General features: G+C 46.3%; 1 protein-coding gene across 3 annotated transcripts; it reads left to right on the forward strand.

The window, feature by feature from the left end:
- The first annotated feature begins 10,863 nt into the window (after window positions 1-10,863).
- LOC143837061 (chemerin-like receptor 1) lies at window positions 10,864-19,019 on the forward strand. 3 transcript variants are annotated; one of them, XM_077336480.1, is made up of 3 exons: window positions 10,864-11,064; window positions 11,309-12,233; window positions 16,977-19,019. In XM_077336480.1, the coding sequence occupies exon 3, from the start codon at window positions 16,985-16,987 to the stop codon at window positions 18,035-18,037; it is 1,053 nt and encodes a 350-aa protein (XP_077192595.1). In that variant the 5' UTR covers window positions 10,864-11,064; window positions 11,309-12,233; window positions 16,977-16,984; the 3' UTR covers window positions 18,038-19,019. The 3 variants fall into 3 exon arrangements, with proteins under 3 accessions (XP_077192595.1, XP_077192597.1, XP_077192596.1); XM_077336482.1 differs by having other exon boundaries at window positions 11,968-12,233; XM_077336481.1 differs by lacking the exon at window positions 11,309-12,233.
- The last annotated feature ends 3,492 nt before the right edge of the window (window positions 19,020-22,511 follow it).

Consider the following 22,511-nt stretch of genomic DNA (forward strand, 5'->3'; position numbering starts at 1 on the left):
AAACCACCCCGTATTGAGTCTGTCGTGAAAACACTAGAGGGCATCACCCCAAGGGTCAGACATGACTCGGTGCTTGCACAGGGAATACCTTTACCTTTACCTTTTATGTTCCTGGTGTTTAACTGTTTGTAATCAGAAGACCCGAAGAATCTTTACTTCATCATTCTCCATGCTCTTGTATTGTTTCACAGTGGCTCCTATTTGCAGAGCTTTATTGGGGGTTTTTTTCTCAAATAAGTTGCCAAAATTGCACATCAAAGTTATGAAAGAATTTTTGCAGACACATGGAGTTTTAGGCCTCACAGAAGAGCCACAAAAACCAACCTTCCTGTCCTTCTAAAAAAAAAAAATAGCTGAGTGTTGAGTTTCCACTTGGTGGAAGAGAGGCGTTTTAAACTATCTGCTGTAAACCAATGAATGCAATGAATGGAGGCAGAGGTAAAACCAGTAATGAGAACATCCTGGATTAGACAGGAGCCTGCCACCAAAGCCACAAACTAGTTTGGGCCAGTTAAGACTGTCAAAATTATAGGAAATAAGAGAGTAGGAGGATCGTCACATCATTGGAATGTTATGCTATCTATGATTCCATTCTCTTGTATACTTAGGAGAAGAGATACATGTCGCACCTATCTTCATTTTTAATCTTTTTTCAGCCCATAATAGCAATGTTTTGTCATCCTTCTGTCCTGCAACAGAATTTAGGGATTTCCAACCAGGGGCCTTCCCCCTCCTGCCTTAATGGACTTGGTCACAAACTAGGGAACTGGCCAATGGTCATTGCTCCCCCAACCTGCCTCCCAAGTTTGAGATATCTGAGTGAGAGCCAGTTTGGTGTAGTGGTTAGGAGTGCGGACTTCTAATCTGGCATGCTGGGTTCGATTCTGCACTCCCCCACATGCAGCCAGCTGGGTGACCTTGGGCTCGCCACGGCACTGATAAAACTGTTCTGACCAGGCAGTGATATCAGGGCTCTCTCGGCCTCACCCACCTCACAGGGTATCTGTTGTGGGGAGATGAAAGGGAAGGCGACTGTAAGCCACTTTGAGCCTCCTTCGGGTAGGGAAAAGCGGCATATAAGAACCAACTCTTCTTCTTCTTCTGAGTGAGATCTCTCACGATTTCTGCACCTTGGAGGGGGCAGAGCCTGCATGCCTACTCCTACCTTAAACTGCCTTTTGTCTCTTTGCCCAGTCTTCCTTGAGCCTACCTGTTAACGTGGGCAGTGATGTTACTTCCAGGGGCATGGCTGGGAGGTGTGGCCTGTTGGCATCACTTCCGGGGCTCCTCAAAGCCTGAAAAATTATTTCCAGGGCTCCTCCCTGGTAAAAGGTTGAAAAAGGTGAATAGCATTACAATTAGTCTTTCCCCTGGTCTTTCCCCTGGTCGGTTGGTTGCTGTGCGGTCAACTCTGTTGAGCTCCCATTTCGTCAGCACCCAGTTTTAATCCTTGAGTTGCACCCAATCCATCTCTTCTCCCAGACTCAGAAATGTCCCCCTGCCCAGAGATGCCAGCTCTAGAATGGGAAATGCCTAGAGATTTGGGGGATGGAGCCTGGGAAGGGCTTGGTTTGGGAAGAGGCTTCAGCAAGGTATAATGGCATAGAATCTGCCCTCCAAAGCAGGCATGTCCTCCAGGGGAACTGACCTTGGTCCTCTAAAGATCAATTGTAAACATCAGTAGATCTCCAGGTGCCATCTGGAGGTTAGAAACTCTAGCCCTGTCCTTCATTGGCCATTGTTCTAAAGCAGAGGTGGACCGTGGCTCTCCAGATGTCCATGGACTACAATTCCCATAAGCCCCTACCAGCTGTCAGTCATAAATATGCCACAAAGGAGAGACAGAATCTATCCAGTGGCTTAATTAAGTATAAGAAGATAAAACGTCTCTTATGTCATTTATTTAGACCTGGGGTAGTCAAACTGCGGCCCTCCAGATGTCCATGGACTACAATTCCCAGGAGCCCCCTGCCAGCAATTGCTGGCAGGGGGCTCATGGGAATTGTAGTCCATGGACATCTGGAGGGCCGCAGTTTGACTACTCCTGGACTAGATGCTGGCCCCATCTGTCCACAATTCTGGAAGCCTCACAGTCAAAGGGCTGTGGACGGAACAGAGTGGCGAATGCTGGCGAATGCTGGCAGGGGCTCATGGGGATTGTAGTCCATGGACATCTGGAGGGCCGCAGTTTGACTACCCCTGATTTAGACTTTGACTCTGCCAAAACAGTCTCTAGATTCATTTGTTTTCCGTTTTCAGTCTGGCTTTCGTCAGTGGCAATGAGTCCGTCCTTGTTAATGTTTGAATATAATGAGGCAAATGCTCCTGTATAATAGAGAGTCGAGGCTGTGAGCTCTTGGTCTCTTGGTCATGGGAATTGTAGTCCATGGACATCTGGAGACCCACAGTTGGGCCACCCCCGGTTCTAAAAAGCGTTGGCAGGACTGGGGAGGGGGGCAGAATAGGCAGGAGCAGGCTGCTTGGACTCTGAAATTCCCCCAACTCCATCCAAATATAGGAAAATGAAACCTTTGTTCCTTTTACTCCCCCCCCCATATTAAGAGCCGCTTTTGTTATTCTAGCTCGTGTTCCATAATCTGATTTTGAGGCCCTGCTCTGCTGTGTGCCCTGAACTCCATGTGTGGCTGCTTCTGGCTGTGTTTACCCTGGATCCTTTGCTAGATCTCTCTTTGGATTTTGCCTGCATTTTCTCTTGGGTGCTCAGCACCCACACTGGGGAGCCTAAACTTTGTGTAGATCTGTGGATAGTCAGCTGCCTAGACACTAGGAAACTACCCTCTGCGGCTTTTCCTTGCACAACATCTCAACGAATGGTAATATTATCCACTGCTTTTCCTGCAGTTTTTTCTCTTTCTCCTCTCCCAGAAGAAAAAGAAGAAGAATTGGTTTTTATACCCCGCTTTTCACTGCCTGAAGGAGTCTCCAAGTGGTTTCCCTTCCTTTCCCCACAACGGACACCATGTGAGGGAGGTAGGGTTGAGAGAGCTCTGAGAGAACTGCTTGGTTAGAACAGTGCTATCAGGGCTGTGATAAGCCCAGGGTCACCCAGTTGGCTGCATGTTAGGGGATTAGAAGCTGCCACTCTTAAACACTACACCAAGCTGGCTCCTTGGTATTATCCATGACACCAGTATGCACATGCATGGGAATATCTAACATCTCACTGTCTGAGGAGGTTTAAAAAAGAGAATGTTTACTGCATAGTTATTTACAGGAAATATGTCATATTCATCTGCTTCAGTCTGCTTAAAGAGTTGTTACAAAGAAAACACAGTGCAAGCCCCTATGACTAGCTTTGCAGGTGAAACTATATATGAAGAGAGCAGAGAGCCTATTGAATACTCTTTGCTTCAGAATGTACACACTGATCTTCCTCTTCCGGAAGAAGGATGAAGTGGGCAGGAGCCCACCTTAAACAAAGGAATCCTCAGGACAAGTGCTCAGGGTTTTCCATTGCAACCTCACCTGTGACACCTTGATGCCCCTAGTGAGCACACAGGTACAGCTTAGCTGCTTAAACAGCTCAACAACAGCCCTTCAAGGCTGAATTCACCCAATTACTTGCTGATTGCAATCCCAACATCAAGATACTAGTACTGATACACCCGCACCACCTTGAAGGCCTCTTGGCAGCAGCACAAGGAAGAAATCATTTAAGTACATAAGTTGAGATCAACTTCTCTATTTACAGATGCCCTCCCCACCTCATGGTCTTGCTGAGACAGATCCCAAAGTTAGGTTAACACAACAAAAGGGATAGGTAGTAACAAATGCATTCCTGGGGAATTTCCATAGCCTGATGACTACAGTTCCCAGCATACCGAAGAAAGAGCTAGAAGAATTGGAGAAGAGGAGGAGGACGAGGACGAGAAGGACGAGGAGGACAAGGACAAGGACAAGGACAAGGACAAGGAGAAGAAGAAGAAGAAGAAGAAGAAGAAGAAGAAGAAGAAGAAGAAGCTATTTGTGTACCCCACTTTTCAGTATACAAAGATGTCTCATAGCAGCTTACAAACACTTTCCCCTTCCTTTCTCCAGAACAGGCAGCCTGTGAGATTGGTGAGGCTGAGAGACCCTTGAGAGAACTGGGGCTGGCCCAAGGCCATGCAGCTGGCTGCATGTAGAGAAGTGGGAAATGAGACTCAGTGCTCCAGATTAGTGGGCACTGCTACTTAACCATGATACCAAACTGGCTCTCAAGAGGAAGGGGAAGGGGCAAAGGGTTAAGCATACATAATCCTGGCTGGGCTGACCTAGCAGAGCTTCTCTAATCCTATTTATATACAGGAATGTGGGCGAGCTACTTGTGGCCGCTCAGTCACACTGGAAAAGAAGCTGTCATTTTGCTTATTAGGCTCTAAAATGTAGCCCTGGAATTAGAAATATGTCTGGGGCTAAACAGAGGCCATAAATGAAGTCAAAGGCCAAATCTGACGCCTCCTCTTTGTTTTCTTGCTGGCCTGGGAAAGGGAAGGTCAGAGGTGGAGTCTGCTCTGAGCACTATATCGCTTTAGGAGTCCTGTGGGAGAGGAAAGAAAGGCCTCTTATCCCAGGAAGAAGAAGAGTTCATTTTTTTAACCAGGTTTTTCACTGTCCAAAGGAGTCTCAAAGCAGCTTGAGATTGCCTACTCTTCCTCTCCCCACAGCAGACCCCCTGTGAGGTAGGTGAGGCTGAGAGAGCCCTGACAGGACTGCTCAGTGAGAACAGCACTATCAGGACTGTGACTAGGCCAAGGTCACCCAGCTGGCTGAACATGAAGGAGCAGGAAATCAAACCCAGCTCTCCAGATTAGAAGCTGCTGCTCTTAACCACCACATGCGCAGGCTCACCATGCTGAAAAGGGAAGTGAGGCCTTTGCGTTTGAATCCATGCAGGTTTCGCTGGCTGAGATTGGCCGCTTGGACTTCCCTCTCCACTCACTTGAAAGGTGACAAAACTGGAGACAAAGACATTTTCAAAAGTCTCTTGTTCATCAAGCAAATGAAAGCACCACTTGTCAATATGGATGCAATGCATGATGGGACAAGGAGGTCTCTTGGGACTGACTTGGCGTTTCTCTTCTCAAAGAAGAGTACGGTTTTATACCCCACTTTTCTTTCCCTTAAGGAGGCCTGCAACCATCTTCCCCTTCCTCTCCCCACAACAGGCATCTCCTGAGGTAGGTTGGGCTGAGAGAGTCCTGTGAGAACTGTGACTGTCTTGATGATCGCCCAGCAGGCTCTGTGTGGAGGAGAAATGGGAAACCAAACCCGGTTCTCCAGGTTGGAGCCCACCATTCTTAACAACTACTTCGCAAGGAGAGATCAGTTTGGCAGCATCCAAGGTCTTCTCACCTAGCTGAAGCAATTCAGGAGGGAATCTCCGCAAAATTGTATGCCTGTTTAGAGGTCCCCAGGCCTCGATGCAGGGGTAGTCAAACTGCAGCCCTCCAGATGTCCATGGACTACAATTCCCAGGAGGGGCTCCTGGGAATTGTAGTCCATGGACATCTGGAGGGCCGCAGTTTGACCACCCCTGCCTTGATGAATTGGAATTGGCCCTCCCATCCTGTTTTCAATGCCAGGGCAAGTAATGGCCAAGTAATAGGGCACTGAGATACCCGTATGGTGTATTGAATGTTACAGTACAATAAACAGACTTCTAAGGCCTCTTCAAACTTCAGCTGGTACTTTGATGTCCAGAATATTAAACAGATCCCGGTGTGTTTCACTGCTTGGCTTTTTCATGGGAGATCGATTTCATTGTTTTCAATCATTGTTTTCGAGAGGAAACTTCAGTTTAGAGAAACAATCTCTTAACAGAGAGTAAGACTATTATAACAACTGATACTCCTAGCTTAAGGCATTCCAGACACTGGGTTTGCACTGGGACATGTGAAAGAGGGCAAGGGCCTATGAACAGTTTTTGCTAGCTGTTGCTGCTAAGTAGGCTCCTATCGTATAAATTCTGCTTTCATTTCATGGCTCATATTTAGGTCCATTCCGCACGAGTTAAAAGTAGCAGAAGTCTTACAAATGGTAAACGCTACAAATTTGATGTTCCACATGACGTCGCACACAATCTGAAACACTCCTGCAATACTAGCGCTAAAATCGCTTCGCTGTAGCGATTTCCGGTGAATCCTGAAAAGTGGATTCACCCTCAGAAAATCGCTACACTCCTGCCAACAACCTGCAACACTTGTGAAAAAGACCTGTGCATTCTCAGGGCCTTTTCGCACGGGGATCTTTGTTGCAAATTGTTTGCGGAATGAAAAATCGCCATTTAAAATAGTGGAATTCGTCGTTATGCATACCTGCCTTTGTAGTGGAATCAGTTGCGTTTTTTAGCGTTTCCCACAGGCTTCCGGTCTCGGCAGAAATCGCTAGAAAGGAAGCGCTATTGCCAAGCTCGTCCCGCCCCTGGCCGTCAAGCAGCCAATGGGCAGCCGTTAGCATGCTCCCAAACAGCCCCTTTCCCTTTAAGAAAGGTTTAAAAAAAAAAAACAGACCCATAGCAACGAATCTAGGTAGATTCGTTGCAACGGAGAGACCCATCCAGCTGCCTAATGTGAGCTGTCGTTTGATTGTATGATCGTTGGCACGCTGCCTCGAGTGATAAAAAAAAAATCCCCCCCCCTCTCACGGGCCCGATTTTCGGCTGAATTAATGTGTAAAAAATAAAGGGACTTTATTTCAGCATACGGGCTTTTATGTGGTTTGTGCTTAGTGACTAAAGGTGAAGGACTGAAGCCAGGGAAGCCTCTAAACAGAAAGAGGCTCGCTGGTGCGTTTATCCCCGCTCGCTCGGAGAAAAAAAAATGGCGATCGCTTCGCCGGAAGTTTGGAGGACAGGCTCAGGAGGAGGGACTTTGAAGAACCAGCAACAATGGTAACGCACAGGTCTTTAGCGCTACTGTTGCAGATTGGTTGCAGGAGTGTATCGCTATCCGGAGGGTGAATCCACTTTTCTGGATTCCCCTGAAAGCGCTACAACGAAGCGCTTTTTGCGGGTCGGTTTCAGGATTGTTGCAGATTGTCTACGACGTCGTGGGTTATGGCAAATTAGTAGCGTTTCCAATTAGCAACCATTGTGCTATTTTGAAGCCGTGCGAAATGGCCCTCAATGTAGTGGTTGCAACAAAGTCCCTCCCCCTGGCTCTCTCCTCCGAACTTCTAGCAAAGCGATCACCATTTTTTTTTCCTCGGAGTGAGCGGGGAAAGCAACAAACCAGCGAGGCTTGATTCACCCAGCGAGGCTTCTCCGGCTACAGTCTCTCCACAGAAGTGCTTTAAAGCTAAGTCCACAAGCACAACACAGCCCCCTGTTTGCCAGTTCCCTTTAATTTCACCCAAAAATCGCCCCCGTGTGGAGGGGGATTTTTTTTCCACTCGGGGGAGCATGGTAACGATGACTCGCCAGCTCACACGCCAGCTAGATGGGTCTCTACGTTAGGAAGAATCAAGGCATATTCGTTCAAATGTGTGTTTGTGTGTGTGTGTGTTTTAAACTGTGCTTAAAGGGGAAGGGGCTTTTCGGGAGCATGATAACAACCGCCCATTGGCTGTTCGTTTTATTGACGGCCAGGGACGGGAACAAGCACAGAAGAAAATCGCTTCCTTTCTAGCGATTCCTGCGAGACCAGAAACCTGTGGGGAATGAATGAACCGCTACTGGATTCCACTACAAATGCAGGTATGCGGAACGCCGAGATTCCACTATTTAAAATAGCGTTATTGCTTTGTGAAATCAATTGGCAACATTGGTCCTTGTGCTGAATGGGCCTTAATATTCATCCTGCTTGTTAGATCAGAATTATGATCCTGCCTCGAACTTCAGGCTCCAATCCTCGGCAGATCTGCATACACAACACAGTGCCTAACCTCCAGTTGATTTCCAGATTCCTACAAGTCAAATCCAATTGTGTGGTCTTATCAGATGTCTCACCCTATTGATTGAACTGCTTTGTTTCCTGTGTAATCCACCTTGAGTCCCACTGAGAAAGGGGGAACAATAAATAACATATAATTAAGTTAATGAATAGAGGGTTTCTGAGCAGGGACCAAATGCCTTTGCCTTCTCATTGACGGTCTTCCACTCCTTTCAGAAGCACCTAGGATGAGGTAGGGTTACCAACCTCCAGGTGGGGCCTAGAGACCTCCTCGTGTTGCATCTGATCTCCAGACTGCATCAAGACACCAGTTAGGTGATGGCATTACTGCACATGCTCAGCTTTAAAAAAAATGGAAAGGAGGCAAGGCAGAAAGGGGGAACACAAGTTCTCTCCACAGAAGCGCACAATGCAAACTACAAATGAACTTCCAGACAGCGCTGGAGAAAACCATAAATGTAGAATGCCAGGCACAAATTTGGGGTCTGTATTCAGAATTCAATGCAGCGAGAATGTGCTGGCAAATAACAAATGAGGAAAAGGCGCTGGAGAAAGTGGCAGCTTTGAAGGGTGGACTTCATGGCAGCGCATTTGGGTGGCCAGAGCTCTCTGGACAGCTGGTGGGAGTTGGGGAGTGGGCTTACCAGGAAAAGGGAGCCTCGACCAATGTTTCAGCTATGTGCCCATGTGACTTTAAATGTGACCTGGAAGAGATGAAAGCACGTCAAGGACATCGTGGCAATGCTCTGGTTTGGGGGCAGAAACTCTATGGTAAAATTAGCTTCCACCACAGAATTTTTGCTCAAAAACCAGAGCATCACCCCAACATTCCCAATGAGCCTATGTCACATCTATGTCGCATTGGAGTACGTTGCTAAAATTTTGGATGTTTCTCCCATTTTTTGCTGGCAGAGTTTCAATATGCAGTGAGAGCAGAGCACCAGACTGCTTAAAGAATAAAATAGTTTTTATTCAAAAGAGAAATAACTATGCATGGAAAGAGGAGAGGAGAGATCTAAGTGGTAGCTGTTGTCGGCAGTCATTCTGTTGTTCAGCTGCTGTTGGAATCATAGAATCATAGAATCATAGAGTTGGAAGGGGCCATTCAGGCCATCTAGTCCAACCCCCTGCTCAACGCAGGATCAGCCCTAAGCATCCTAAAGCATCCAGGAAAAGTGTGTATCCAACCTTTGCTTGAAGACTGCCAGTGAGGGGGAGCTCACCACCTCCTTAGGCAGCCTATTCCACTGCTGAACTACTCTGACTGTGAAATTTTTTTTCCTGATATCTAGCCTATATCGTTGTACTTGTAGTTTAAACCCATTACTGCATGTCCTCTCCTCTGCAGCCAACGGGAACAGCATCCTGCCCTCCTCCAAGTGACAACCTTTCAAATACTTAAAGAGGGCTATCATGTCCCCTCTCAGCCTCCTTTTCTCCAGGCTGAACATTCCCAAGTCCCTCAACCTATCTTCATAGGGCTTGGTCCCTTGGCCCCAGATCATCTTCGTCGCTCTCCTCTGTACCCTTTCAATTTTATCTACGTCCTTCTTGAAGTGAGGCCTCCAGAACTGCACACAGTACTCCAGGTGTGTTCTGGAGGCAAGTAGAGAAGCAGTGTGTTAAAAAAGCAGGAACTCTCCTGTTGGCTTCCAATCAGGACATTAGAGGAAATAATTTGACAATCACCAGCAATTTCCTGTCCTAACTATGTTAAATATGCTCCTCCTTCAATGCCCCCTGCAGGACACCCATTATATTGTGCTCGACTATGCAAACTGCAGTTCTTGCGTGTTCTAATACTTTTTGCAGAAAGAAATGAGCCTGCCTGTTCATTGACTATGGAGAGTCGTTATATTCTATCCATTCCACATGTCTTGCCAACAGTGTCTATGCAGCAGACTGCTTGCTACATCAAGCGCTAGTTGGGGAATCGCATAAAGTGGATTCCACAACCTAAAAAGCGCAAGCTCCAGGAGAGCAACCAGCAGGCTACCAGCCAACGAAATGCATGGAGGTGAAGAAGCGCTATGTCCTCCTCCAATGTGCTGCCCTTGTACCTGCCTCCCTCTCCCTTCTTCCAGGGGATGGGAAGTGCTTTTTAAAAATTAAGCACAGCCTCACGCAATGAATAGGTAAACAAGCATGCAGGTGATGCCAGAAATAATTCTCTCCCAAAGTTGTTACACAATGCATGACTCTCTAAAGTCCTCCCCCTCCCCTCCAAAATCAGGAGCGAGATTTTTTTTTAAAGTATCAAGACTCGTGATTCCATAAGGGGTGGCATTCCAAAAGCACTATGCATCTATGATTAGATGCATAGGTGTTTAAATGGAGAAGTATTAAATTTTAAAAAATTAGGAGGCATCGCGTGCCCTTTAAAACATGGAGAAAGGGGATTGGTTGCCAGGATTGATTGACAGGCAGAAGAGAGTAGCGTATAAAGCGCATTACTCTCTTCCGCCATTTCCAGCAGCACTTGTGGGGTGCAAGAAGCGTAAGAAGGTGGCAGACAAGAGCGAGACAGCTCTTAGCGCTACACCATTCAGCTGGCGTAACGCTATTTTTAATAATGTGCGGAAATGCTCTCAGTTTTACCAGCGACACAGACCAACAAAATTGGAGACAATTGGAGTAGAACTCCTCAGCTTGGTCAGCAGAAGCGCTGCAATTGTTAAAACATCAGAAGAAATTACACCACGCTGTTGCTCGTTTGCCTCCTTTATTCAGCTTGTGAAATTCAGCCTTCTGCTCATATCTTAATAAAACACTGCCTGTTGCAAGGCATATTCCTAGGGAACTCTCAGACTCTGTGAATCATCTTGCCCCAATTTAAGAGAGTGAGATTTTATCGAACAATGATCCCTGTTTTTTAGAAACCCCGGTCACTGCCCTCCCAGCTTCGCACGGCCTCAAGCTGCCACATGCATACATCTGGCAACATTTCCTTACTCCACACTGGCCTTGGTGTTCTCCCCTCTGCCTCTCAAAAAGCGATTCCTCTTTTCGCACCAGATTCCGCTTTTCATCGAGAGCCAGCTCTCAGGTTGGCCCAAGGCCAAGCCCTCAGACAGGCTGCGGGAAGGCAGTGAGCAAGCAAACCACCCGTTTCCTGTAAAAGGACGTTTGTGGCAGACAGGAGAAGAGCGAACTCCTCTGGAGCTGGGGACAGGTAATGGGATGGGTTTGGGATTCTTCATCTCCTTGATGTTGGGCTTCCTGTGTTCTGTTCCTGTGAGCATTCCGCGCAAGGGAAGCACGCTTCGTCCCCATCTAGGGAGGACTGCTGTGTAGTGGGACCACTGTTTAGGTTTCTCCTCATTTGTGGCTAGGCGCTCACGGCGTCTGCCCTGGGATTTGTGTTGTTGTGTGTGTAGCCTGCGTGCCTTTTGTTCCACTTTGCTTTTGGTGCTCAGTACGTTTACAGGATTGAGCCATTCTGGGTTTTCCTGTCCATGTCTCCTCCTCTGCCAACTTCTCGGGGGACAAGCAAATGAAATGATTTTCAAGCTGGAGATGGCAAAGAACAGTTTATTCCACTGTAAACAATTCCTCGATCTTCCAAAACATCAAAACCAACTCCTAGGTATTTTTTCGTTTTCGGTCTCTTCGTCAGTGATGTAAGATACTCTTTAACCTTTAATAATCAGTCCTCTTTAAATGAATTCCTATCATATATCAGAAGGATAGGACCTGAATCCTATGGTAATATGTATGTGGTTCAATCTCCAAATGTTTCTATGATATCCACTATGCAGACTTCTACAAATATTATCATCACCAAATGTAACTGCTCTTTAGTAGTGACCCTAAACTTCTAGCGGGGAGCTACAGCTGAGTAGATGAGCCTTTGCTTGGCATGCAGAAAGTCCCAGGTTCGATCCTAGGAGAGCAGAGAATGGCCCCATGACTGATTGGAGAAGACAACACTTTCCTAAATGAGTATTAGACAAAGGCCTGACCCCCAACACACTCAAAATGATTTTGGGCAGTGAATGGCAAACTCCTGCTATAAGGTTTGTTTTTTGTTTTGCAAAGTACTCTTTCTTTCTTTCTTTCTTTCTTTCTTTTCGAGCGTTCTAAGTTGGCTTGCAAGATTTTGGTGCATCTGCATCTCCCCGCAATGCTGATTAGATGTTATGAGATAATGGTGGGCAGGAAGCATCCACAACGCAGATCCTAAATGGCAACAGATTACAATACAGACTGCAAACCAGGCTAGGCCCTCATTCTGAAAAGACAGCAGCATTTCAAAATCTTAATTCGGTTTCAACTGTCGGGAAGGAAGGAGGCAAAGGTCACTGCATCGGAGGGGGGCTGCGCTGGCCTGCAGTACAACAGGTAGAGTCAAGTTTAGTAGATTCAAAAGATTATACCTGTGAAATCACTTTTCTCTCTAAGGTGCTAATGGATTCAAATCTACTTCTCTGTTTCGCCCAACAGGTTTCATTCCGACGGATGTAAGAACTGGGGATATGTGCATATTTCCAGTTTCGCTTCTTTCTTTTGCATTTTTGCCCACCGTTTTGGGCTCCGCACTGTCGGTTTCTTAGTTTAGATCACATTTGGTATGCCTGGGGTAGTGTTTTTCTGTGTCGTTTTATATGCAATTGCTCGGATGTTTTCCTAGACGCTGTGCACCGTTGATGCACATTACAACACTGGTTTTATTAACTCATAAACGCTGTCAAAAATATGTGAAGTTTGGGAGATAAAATAGGGATGAGGAAGTGGAATCTGGCCAGCAGATAAAGAATCCTGGGTCTAGTGTCAAAAAGGGAGAAGCTGAATCAAAACGGAGATGTGCAGGTCAAAAGATCAGGGCAGAGAAATTCAAGTCATCTTTCGTTAGAATTATTCACTTTTCAAGAACCCGTCCCAGCATCTCTGTGCATCTCAAAGCTCCTAGTGTGCTCCTGACTGGAGACATAGTACAGTGACTCATGCGGATCTATAGAAGGCAGCCTCTTTTGGCAGTGGAGATTCTCTGTATTGGGAATGTTCGAATGATCCAGCTGTTTCTGGTGCAGAGGGCAAAGGAGATGACTAAAACTCAGAGGAGGGTGGTTGGAAGGGGCAAGGTCGGAGCTAGATCAAGATGGGTAGCCGTGTTTGCCTGTAGCGGAAAGGAACAAGAGTCCTGGAGCACCATAGGTTAAACAATACTGAGTCCCTGTAAGGCAAAAGTGTAAACAAGAAAGGGTATAGCTTCTACTTGTATACAAACAAAAGTATTATTTAGGGTGGGAATAGTCAACCTGTGGTCCTCCTGATGTTCGTGGACTACAATTCCCATGAGCCCCTGCCAGCGTTTGCTGGCAGGGGCTCATGGGAATTGTAGTCCATGAACATCTGGAGGATGACAGGTTGACTACCCCTGATTTAGGGGATGATTTAAAGGTATGTTGGGCAGATTCCCGTAGTCAGAAAGACAAAGAGGTGGGAGTCCAAGAGGGTTGGGAGTTTTTTAAAAGTGAAAAAATGATGGCTCAATCACAAACAATTAAGAAGGAAAGGAGCCTAAGGGAGCCAAGGTGGCTCCATAAGCAGCTTTCAAATGATTTGAGAAATAAAAGAGAGTCATTTAGGAAATGGAAGGAAGGCCTTACTACCAAGGATGACTATTAACAAATAACGAATTATTGTAGGGAGAGTGTTAGAAAAGCTAAAGCTTATTAGGAGCTTAGGCTAGCAAGAAGTCCGAAACATAGCAAAAAAGGCTTCTTTAGTTATATTTCAAGTAAGAATAAGAGCAGGGACTCTGTAGGACCACTGCGAGGGAAAGAAAGTGAAATTATAACAGATGATGAAGAAAGGGCTGAACTGCTTAACTCCTATTTCTCCTCAGTCTTCTCTTGTGAGGGAAATAGTGCTCAATGTGGCAAAAACTTAATTCAACAGGGGGATGGGAATGGTGGCCAAGGATCACTGTTGGGGCAGTCTATAAACACCTGAGAAGGAAGGACTCCCTGGAGAAGAGCCTAATGCTGGGAGCGATGGAGGGCAAAAGAAGAAGGGGACGACAGAGAATGAGGTGGCTGGATGGAGTCACTGAAGCAGTAGGTGCAAACTTAAATGGACTCGGGGGAATGGTAGAGGACAGGAATGCCTGGAGGATCATTGTCCATGGGGTCGCGATGGGTCGGACACGACTTCGCACATAACAACAACAACATAAACACCTAGTTTCTTTAAATGAAACAAAATCTTCTGGGCCAGATGAGCTGCATCCAAGGGTACTAAAAGAACTTGCAGATGTCATCTCTGAACCTCTGTCCATTATTTTTGACACTTGGAGAACAGGTGAGGTGCCAGATGATTGGAGGCAGAACAATGTTTTCCCCATCTTCAAGAAAGGGAAAAAGGAGGATCCGGGCAACTACCGACCAGTCAGCTTGACATCTGTAGGTGGCAAAATGTTGGAACAAATCATCAAACAGTCAGTCTTTGAGCAGCTGGAACAGAGCACTGTGATTTCTAAGCACGGGTTGCACAAAAAGAAGTCATGTCAGACCAACCTTATCTCTTTTTTGGGAAAGTGGCTACCTTGCTGGATCAGGAGGATGCTGTGGACATAGTTTATCTGCATATCAGTAAAGCTTTTGATAAGGGTCCATATGATATTCTTGTTGACAAGTTGGTAAAATGCGGTATGGATCCTAATTCTGTCAGGTGGATCAATAACTGGTTGACAAATGGTACTCTGAGGGTACTTGTTAATGGTTCAGCATCGTCTTGGAGAAGAGTGACAAGTGGAGTTCCCCAGGGATCTGACCAGGGGCCTGTGTTGTTCAACATATTTATAAATGATTTGGATGAAGGATTAGAGGGGGTACTTATTAAATTTGGAGACAATACTATACTGGGATGGGTAGCAAACACAACAGAAGACAGAATTGGAATACAGGATGATCTTGACAGGTTAGGAAAAACCAATTACATCAATATAGGATGGGGGAGACTTGTCTTGGCAGTAGTATGTGGGGAAAGGATCTAGGAGTCTTAGTAGACCATACATTGAATATGAGTCAGCATGTCAGACTCGGTGGCTAAAAAGGCAAATGAGATTTGGGGCTGTATCAGAGTATCATGTCCAGATCTCAGGAGGTGATGGTGCCACTGTACTCTGCTCTGGTTCGGCCTCACTTTGAGTCTTGTGTTCAGTTTTGGGCACCCGAGTTGAAGAGGGATGTAGGCAAACTGGAGCGTGTCCAGAGGAGGACAACAAAGATGGTGGGGGTTTGGAGACCAAGACATATGAGGAAAAGTTGGGGGAGCTTGGTCTGTTCAGCTTAGAGAGGAAATGACTGAGAGGGGATCTCATAACCATCTTCAAGTATTTAAAAGGGTGCCATATAGAGGATGGAGCAGAGTTGTTCTCTCTTGCCCCAGAGGGACGGATCAGAACCAATGGGATGAAATTAATGCAAAAGAAATTCCGTCTTAACATTCAGAAGAAGTTCCTGCCAGTTAGACTGGTTTCACGGGAGGTGGTGGATTCTCTGTCTTTGGAAATTTTTAAACAGAGGCTGGCGGAGAGGCTGATTCTGTGAAGGTTCAAGGGGATGGGAGGTTACAGTGGATGAGCAATAGGGTTGTGTGTGTCCTGCACAGTGCAGGGGGTTGGACTAGATGACCCAGGAGGTCATTATTATTCTATGATTCTATGAGTCCTCCTTAGTTCTCAAACAATTTCTGGTAAATAAGCTTCTTTTCGCTGAGCTTCATCAGGAGAACTAAGTGAGTGTGTTGGCATACTTACATTGCATCCATCTAGGGATCCCAAGTCTGAAAGCCATAAAAATTCACAGAACTCATCCCCTCACAATTTTTGTTAGCCTTTATGGTCTGTGCTGCAAATCATGCAGAGATGCAACAGGAAGCCTCATTGTTAAGCAGATATTTTTGAAGAAACCATTCAAGAGACCTGATCTGCCCATTTTTATTGAGTGATAAGGATGCCGATGTCACTTTTGTTATGGCAGAATTTCTGTCTTCAGTTTTTAAATTTAAACTGACTGATGTATCTGGACTATCTTTGTTTATCTTGCTAAGCTGCTTTATGCCAATAAAGGTATTGTGTGTGTGTGTGACAAGCAGATATTTTGGCTTTACAGAAGTCCTCATTCATTGAATTGGACTTTAATCCATTCTCACCTATATGGGCTGCTCCCATAGGGATCCTACCTTACTATGATAATCCCTGTTTTGTAGGGCTCTGCCATCTGAGTTGAGATGTGTGGCAGCCGAAGAAAGGGATTCTTTGTCATGGCCCCAAAATTACAGAATTCCTAGGGGATTTTGACTGTCCCTGATAGTATTGCCTTTTGCTGCTAGCAAGTGAAGACTTTTTTGTTTGGTGTTGGCTCAGCCATTCTCATTTAAGCTTCTTCCTGTCCATGTGCCTAGGATTGTTCTGATTGCTTTCAAAATAAATCCATTTGTGTTTATAATGTGTTATTACGGCTTGTAGACTTGGATCCCTAAATGGATGGGATATGAGTATGCCAGCCCACTTAGTTCTCTCGATGGAGCTCGAAGAAAACAAGCTTATTTACCAGAAATTGTTTGAGAACTACGGAGGATTCATCCCCTAAATCAGGGGTAGTCAAACTGCGGCCCTCCAGATGTCCATGGACCACAATTCCCAGAAGCCCCTGCCAGCAAATGCTGGCAGGGGCTTCTGGGAATTGTGGTCCATAGACATCTGGAGGGCCGCAGTTTGACTACCCCTGCCCTAAATAATAACATTGTTTGTATTCAAGTCGAAGCTATTCTCTAGTAAAATTTCTTGTTTACACTTTTGCCTCGCAGAGATTCCTCATTGTTTAACCTCTTCACCATATGGCCACATTTTGCTTACTTAACTCATTCACTATGACAGGAGGTCCCAAACTCTGCCTCTCAGCTTCTACCACAACTCAAGCTTGTGCCCAGGGTATTGAAAGGTGGTATTCATGACTCAGCTCCAGTGCCAACAGGCAGAATGGCACAAAGGTCCAAAAATGAGGAACTTCTGCCCCCTCAAGCCTCCCACACAGAAAAAGACCCATCTCATTACCCCTATCTCTTTTTCTTTGCCAGGTTCCACTATGGAGGCCAACCTCACTGCCCTGTGGCCTACTGGTGCCTCTTGGTTGACGCCCCCTAAAGGCAAAACTGATGCAAGCGACATCGTGGACATGGTTCAGGCCTTCTTCTACAGCGTGGTCTTCCTCCTTGGTTCCCTTGGCAACGGAGCCGTGATCGCCATCACAGTCCGCCAGGCCTCTTGCGTCGTCAACTGCATCTTTTTCCTCAACCTAGCCTTGGCGGACTTCCTGTTCTCCATCAGCCGGATCGTGCCCCTGATGAAGAACGCTTTCTACAAAGGCAACTGGCCCTTCGGGAGCTTCCTGTGCAAAGCCAACAGCTTCACCAAGTACCTCAACATGTTCTGCAGCGTCTTCCTCTTGGCGGCCATCAGCATGGACCGGGCCGCCTCTGTGCTCTACCCGGTGTGGTCCCGAAATCGCCGCGGCCCTCGCTTGGCGTGGCTGTCCGCCTTCGGCGCTTGGTCGGCGGCCACCGCAGCCAGCCTCCCTTTTTACGTCTATCGAACTGTGATCTTTGATTCCAAGCGCAATGAGACAAAATGCTCCCTTGCCCTGGGGGATGGGGAGAGTGTGAAGTGGGTCTTATATCTGCTGAGGCTGGTCTGTGGGTTCTTGGCCCCCTTTGTCATCATTGTGGCTTGCTACGGGGTGATTGCAGTGAAGGTGAAGCAACGCCAAGCCACCATTCGCTCCAAGAAGCCCTTCAAGGTCATCCTGTTGATTGTCATAACGTTCTTCCTCTGCTGGGCACCCTACCATCTCTTCCTCTTGCTCAAACTGAAGGGCTACAAAGGCCAGGCAGTCTCCATCGGCCTTCCTCTCGCTTCGTGTCTGGCTTACCTGAACAGCTGCACCAACCCCATCCTCTACTTCTTCATGGGCCTGGACTTCCGCCGAGAAATAAACCGCTTGAACCTGGCCGGGGCCTTCAGACGGACTTTGCTTGAAGGGACTGTCCACTCTCTGGGGGGGCTTTCTGGTCGCAAGAAAGAAGCGGCTGATTCAGTTGATGAACTGGGCTGCTCCACCATAGCCCACGAGCTGGCCTAAAAGACAGATTCAAGTTTCTATACACTGACGGTTTTCTGAAGCCCATAAGGATTTCATTTGCTGCCTTCATCTGTACTTCCGGCTTCTTGCCGAAAGGTCGACTGTTGGTTCGTCACCTGATGGAGACAGCCATTAGAATTTTGCACCAGGTTTTTCTCAGCAAATGTCCTGTGGGGCTCACTCTTCACTGTAGGCATACATGTGTATGAAAAGTGCCTTTGAGTCGCAGCCAACTAATGGTGATCTAGGAATGCCAGCCTTCAAGTGGGACCTGGGTTGAAGTTATAGCTCATCTCCAGACTACAGAGATTATTTCCCCTGGAGAAAATGGATGCTTTGGTGGGTGAATTTTCTGGGACTAAGATTCCCAGTCCTCCCCAGGCTTTACTCCCAAATCTTCAGGAGTTTTCCAATCAGGATCTGGTAACCCTTCCCCCCATCTTCTGCTGGTGGCCAGAGGGCAACTAGCCCCTTTATGGCATTCCCATTGGTCTTTCAAGGCAACGGATGTTCAAAGGTGATTTGCCATTACCTGTTTCTAGAAAGCAAACCTGGAACATCTTGGGTGCTTTCCCATCTAAGTATTAACCAGGACCAAATCTGCTTAGCTTCTGAGATCTGACAGGATTATGCTCCCCTGAGCCACTTCTCTCTGTATAGTGGACAATTTCCTCACTAGAGGCCCCCCAGTGTCAGCTGAAAACTTTTCTTGTTCCCCAAAAGGCCTTTAAAAAATCCCCATCCCTCTTGTGTCATTGTATGTTTTTAATAGCTGCTATTGGTGCTAACCGTTTTGTATGAATTCTTAACAATTGTGTGATGCCTTTTTTATTGTTCAGATACAAAGTTGGGGATGTAAATACTCTATGAAATAAATGTAAATAGGATTTACATATTTTTTATGCATGACAAATAGGGTTCCCGACCACCTGGTGGTTGTAACCCGACAGACCAGAAATCACTGTGCAAAATCAGAAATTAAAAATGTTTTTTTTTTTTTTACAAAAATGTTATATTCAGTTACTTAGAAGAATGTGTGTAATTTCCAATATTGCTGTTGATTTCTTATTTCAGATGTCACACTGTTGCTCACTGTCAGGAATTAGGCTGAGCCCAGCCTGCAGAGTCCAAGATAAAGGCACATCCGAAATCCAACAGCCAGTTGAGGATTCTAAGAGAGTCTACAGAACGCTAAGGCAAACCAAGATCTTCCTAAGCAAAGATCTTGATGATAACAAAGTACAAAGGGACACTCCGGGCAGATATAGAGCCCACCACATAAGGGAGGGGGCACATAGGCATTTTGACGGGAGAGCAAGAAGACAGCAAAGGTGGGGTGATTCCCAGGTGACCAGATGGCCTGGAATCTTATCTATCTTATCTTATCTTGTTGAGACTTGGAGTTGTCTCCACAAGGACACTTATAATAAGATTGATACATCAGCATGGAGCATTTCCCGCTGGGAAAAGGAAGGGAGGCTGGGAGATAGCCGACAGGTTTATTGCTTTATGGCCTTGGCTGGGGCCGGCTGGTGAGAAGCCCAAAATGAAACTTAGATGGCATGAATCGGGGTTCATGACACTCACATGAAGACCCGGTCAAACTTCAATTCCGCACATTCTTACTCCTTTGGTGGACTCGCAGAACTAACATATCACAAAAACTGAGTTATGAATTAGAATCATATTTCTTACCCACATGAGACAAGTGCCCGCATATTTTGCCAAGGACTCTAGTGCAGATCCACTGCCCAACACAATGGGCCTCCCCTTGGGGAGCAGATAACCTAGCTTGTGGATTTTATGTAAAGTGTAAAATGCTGGAACCTGGGGTACTGTACCATTAGAAATTTAGAAGTGGCGCCATCAATGTAATTCAAAATTACACCCTCCAGTATATAATCCTTACTATCCTTACTACTACTGTGGAACCACCCATCAGCTGGGTTTATGACCTACCATTTATATTTATATACTAGGGGCCAAGCCCGTTGCATTCAGGAATACAACGGGTGCTAGATTAGGGGGGTGGAGTGGAAGAATTCTCCCCCCCCCAGGACCTGGAAAGGCTGTGGGCAGCTGTTAGGGAACTCCCCAACAGGGGCAGCTCTCATGCGGCAGGGATCTGCAGCCTTCAAGCCTTAGGGGGAAGTGGAAGGAGGAGGGGGTGGTCAGAAGTGGGGGACAGAAGGTGATTGGCTGGCCACTGTTCAGACAGACAAGCTGGTTGAAGAAGGAGGCATTCAGGAGCGGGACAGCCACCCTGAGTGGGTGTTATGTGCTGAGCGGCACTGAAGCCATGAGACATGTTCCTCCCCCAAGAGAAATATTAAATATTAATTAAATATTACCAGAAATATTAAATGGAACAGATATTTATTTATATTTATAGACCACCATTCCTGGCAGAGCTGGCTTGTGGCAGTTTACATAAAAAAGATAAAAACAACATAAAACTCCCAGCACAATCGACCGATGGCGGCAACAATCCACAGGCTACTTTCCCCAATGTGAACCCTCAGACTAATTATTTACCTCCATGTTAAATCTTTTGCTAATGATTAATACTTTACTGCTGATTTAACTCCATATATTTTGTCTTTGAGCTTTTTCCCCAACCTGGGTGTAAACTGTATGGAGCTTTTATTCCAATCCCAGGTCGATTCAGTCTCTCCTGTCTACACAGAATACGATTTCCGTTTTTATTTGGGGCAATTTAAATTTTCCTTCTGCAACAAGCAGGATTGATCCGGAGTGACCCTACCTTTATTGTGTGATATCTTAGAGTGTTTTTAATCCTCAATATTTTATGATCCAGATAGAGAAAACAGGCTGTTTTGAATCTGGGCTCTACTCCGTAGTAGAGAACCCCTGATTGGCCAAAGCTGCTCATGTGACAAACTTGCCTTAAAGGAGAAGCCCCTAATTTCTCTAAACTTCTGTCAATCATGGATTTTTTTTCTTTCTCCTCTGCCTTCTTCGATCCTCTCCCTCCCCTTCAAGAAAAGTAAGAAAGAGGCTATGCTTGGCTCCCCCCCCCTTCTGAACTACCCTAACCATGTGCAGAACACTTTTCTGTTTCAATAGGGAGGGGGGGAGAGGAAGACCCGAGCTCAAATCGATCTGAATTCAACAGGACTGACAATGGAATAAACAAAGTAAGTGCAGACACTACACTATTTAGCACGAGCACAGGAGAGCAACCAGCAGTCAACCAGCTGAGGGAAGGTATGAAGGCTCAAACGTCCTAGAGTCACCTGCCTCATCCTGCCCTCATACCCACCTCCCTTTCCCTTCTTCCTGGGGACAGGAATTTATTTTTAAAAATGGCTAACCTTGTTGTTATGTGCGAAGTCGTGTCCGACCCATCGCGACCCCATGGACAATGATCCTCCAGGCCTTCCTGTCCTCTACCATTCCCTGGAGTCCTTTTAAGTTTGCACCTACTGCTTCAGTGACTCCATCCATCCACCTCATTCTCTGTCGTCCCCTTCTTCTTTTGCCCTCGATCACTCCCAGCATTAGGCTCTTCTCCAGGGAGTCCTTCCTTCTCATGAGGTGGCCAAAGTATTTGAGTTTCATCTTCAGGATCTGGCCTTCTAAAGAGCAGTCAGGGCTGATCTCCTCTAGGACTGACCGGTTTGTTCGCCTTGCAGTCCAAGGGACTCGCAAGAGTCTTCTCCAGCACCAGAGTTCAAAAGCCTCAATTCTTTGACGCTCGGCCTTCCTTATGGTCCAACTTTCGCAGCCATACATTGCAACTGGGAATACCATAGCCTTGACTAAACGCACTTTTGTTGGTAGGGTGATGTCTCTGCTTTTTAGGATGCTGTCTAGATTTGCCATAGCTTTCCTCCCTAGGAGCAAGCGTCTTTTAATTTCTTTGCTGCAGTCCCCATCTGCAGTGATCTTGGAGCCGAGGAAAATAAAATCTGTCACTATCTCCATTTCTTCCCCATCTATTTGCCAGGAATTGAGAGGGCCGGCTGCCATGATCTTTGTTTTCTTGATGTTGAGTTTCAAGCCAACTTTTGCACTCTCCTCCTTCACCCGCATCAACAGGCTCTTTAGTTCCTCTTCACTTTCTGCCATTAGAGTGGTATCATCTGCATGCCTATTGGAACTGTCCATAGAGTTTTCATGGCAAAGATACTGGAGTGGTTTGCCATTTCCTTCTCCAGTGGATCACCTTTTGTCAGAGCTCTCAGCTATGACCTGTCCGTCTTGGGTGGCCCTGCACGGCATAGCTCATAGCTTCACTGAGCTACGCAAGCCCCCTTGCCACAACAAGGCAGCGATCCTTGAAGGGGGTATGGCTAACCTACTGGAGCAACAAATAGGAAGACAAGCATGCAGGTGATGCCAGAATTTTTTTTTAAAAAATTCAAAGTTGTAACACAAAGCATGCCTCTTGAAAGTTCCCCCCCCCCCTCCAAAAAAATCAGGAATGATATTAGTTTTTAAGTGTCTCAAA

Source organism: Paroedura picta, chromosome 5 (assembly GCF_049243985.1).
Source record: "Paroedura picta isolate Pp20150507F chromosome 5, Ppicta_v3.0, whole genome shotgun sequence".
NCBI classification, from domain to species: Eukaryota; Metazoa; Chordata; class Lepidosauria; order Squamata; family Gekkonidae; genus Paroedura; species Paroedura picta.

Bases quoted from the DNA above. Each gene is read 5' to 3' on its own strand.
- LOC143837061 (XM_077336480.1), top strand. From the start codon at position 16,985: ATGGAGGCCAACCTCACTGCCCTGTGGCCTACTGGTGCCTCTTGGTTG.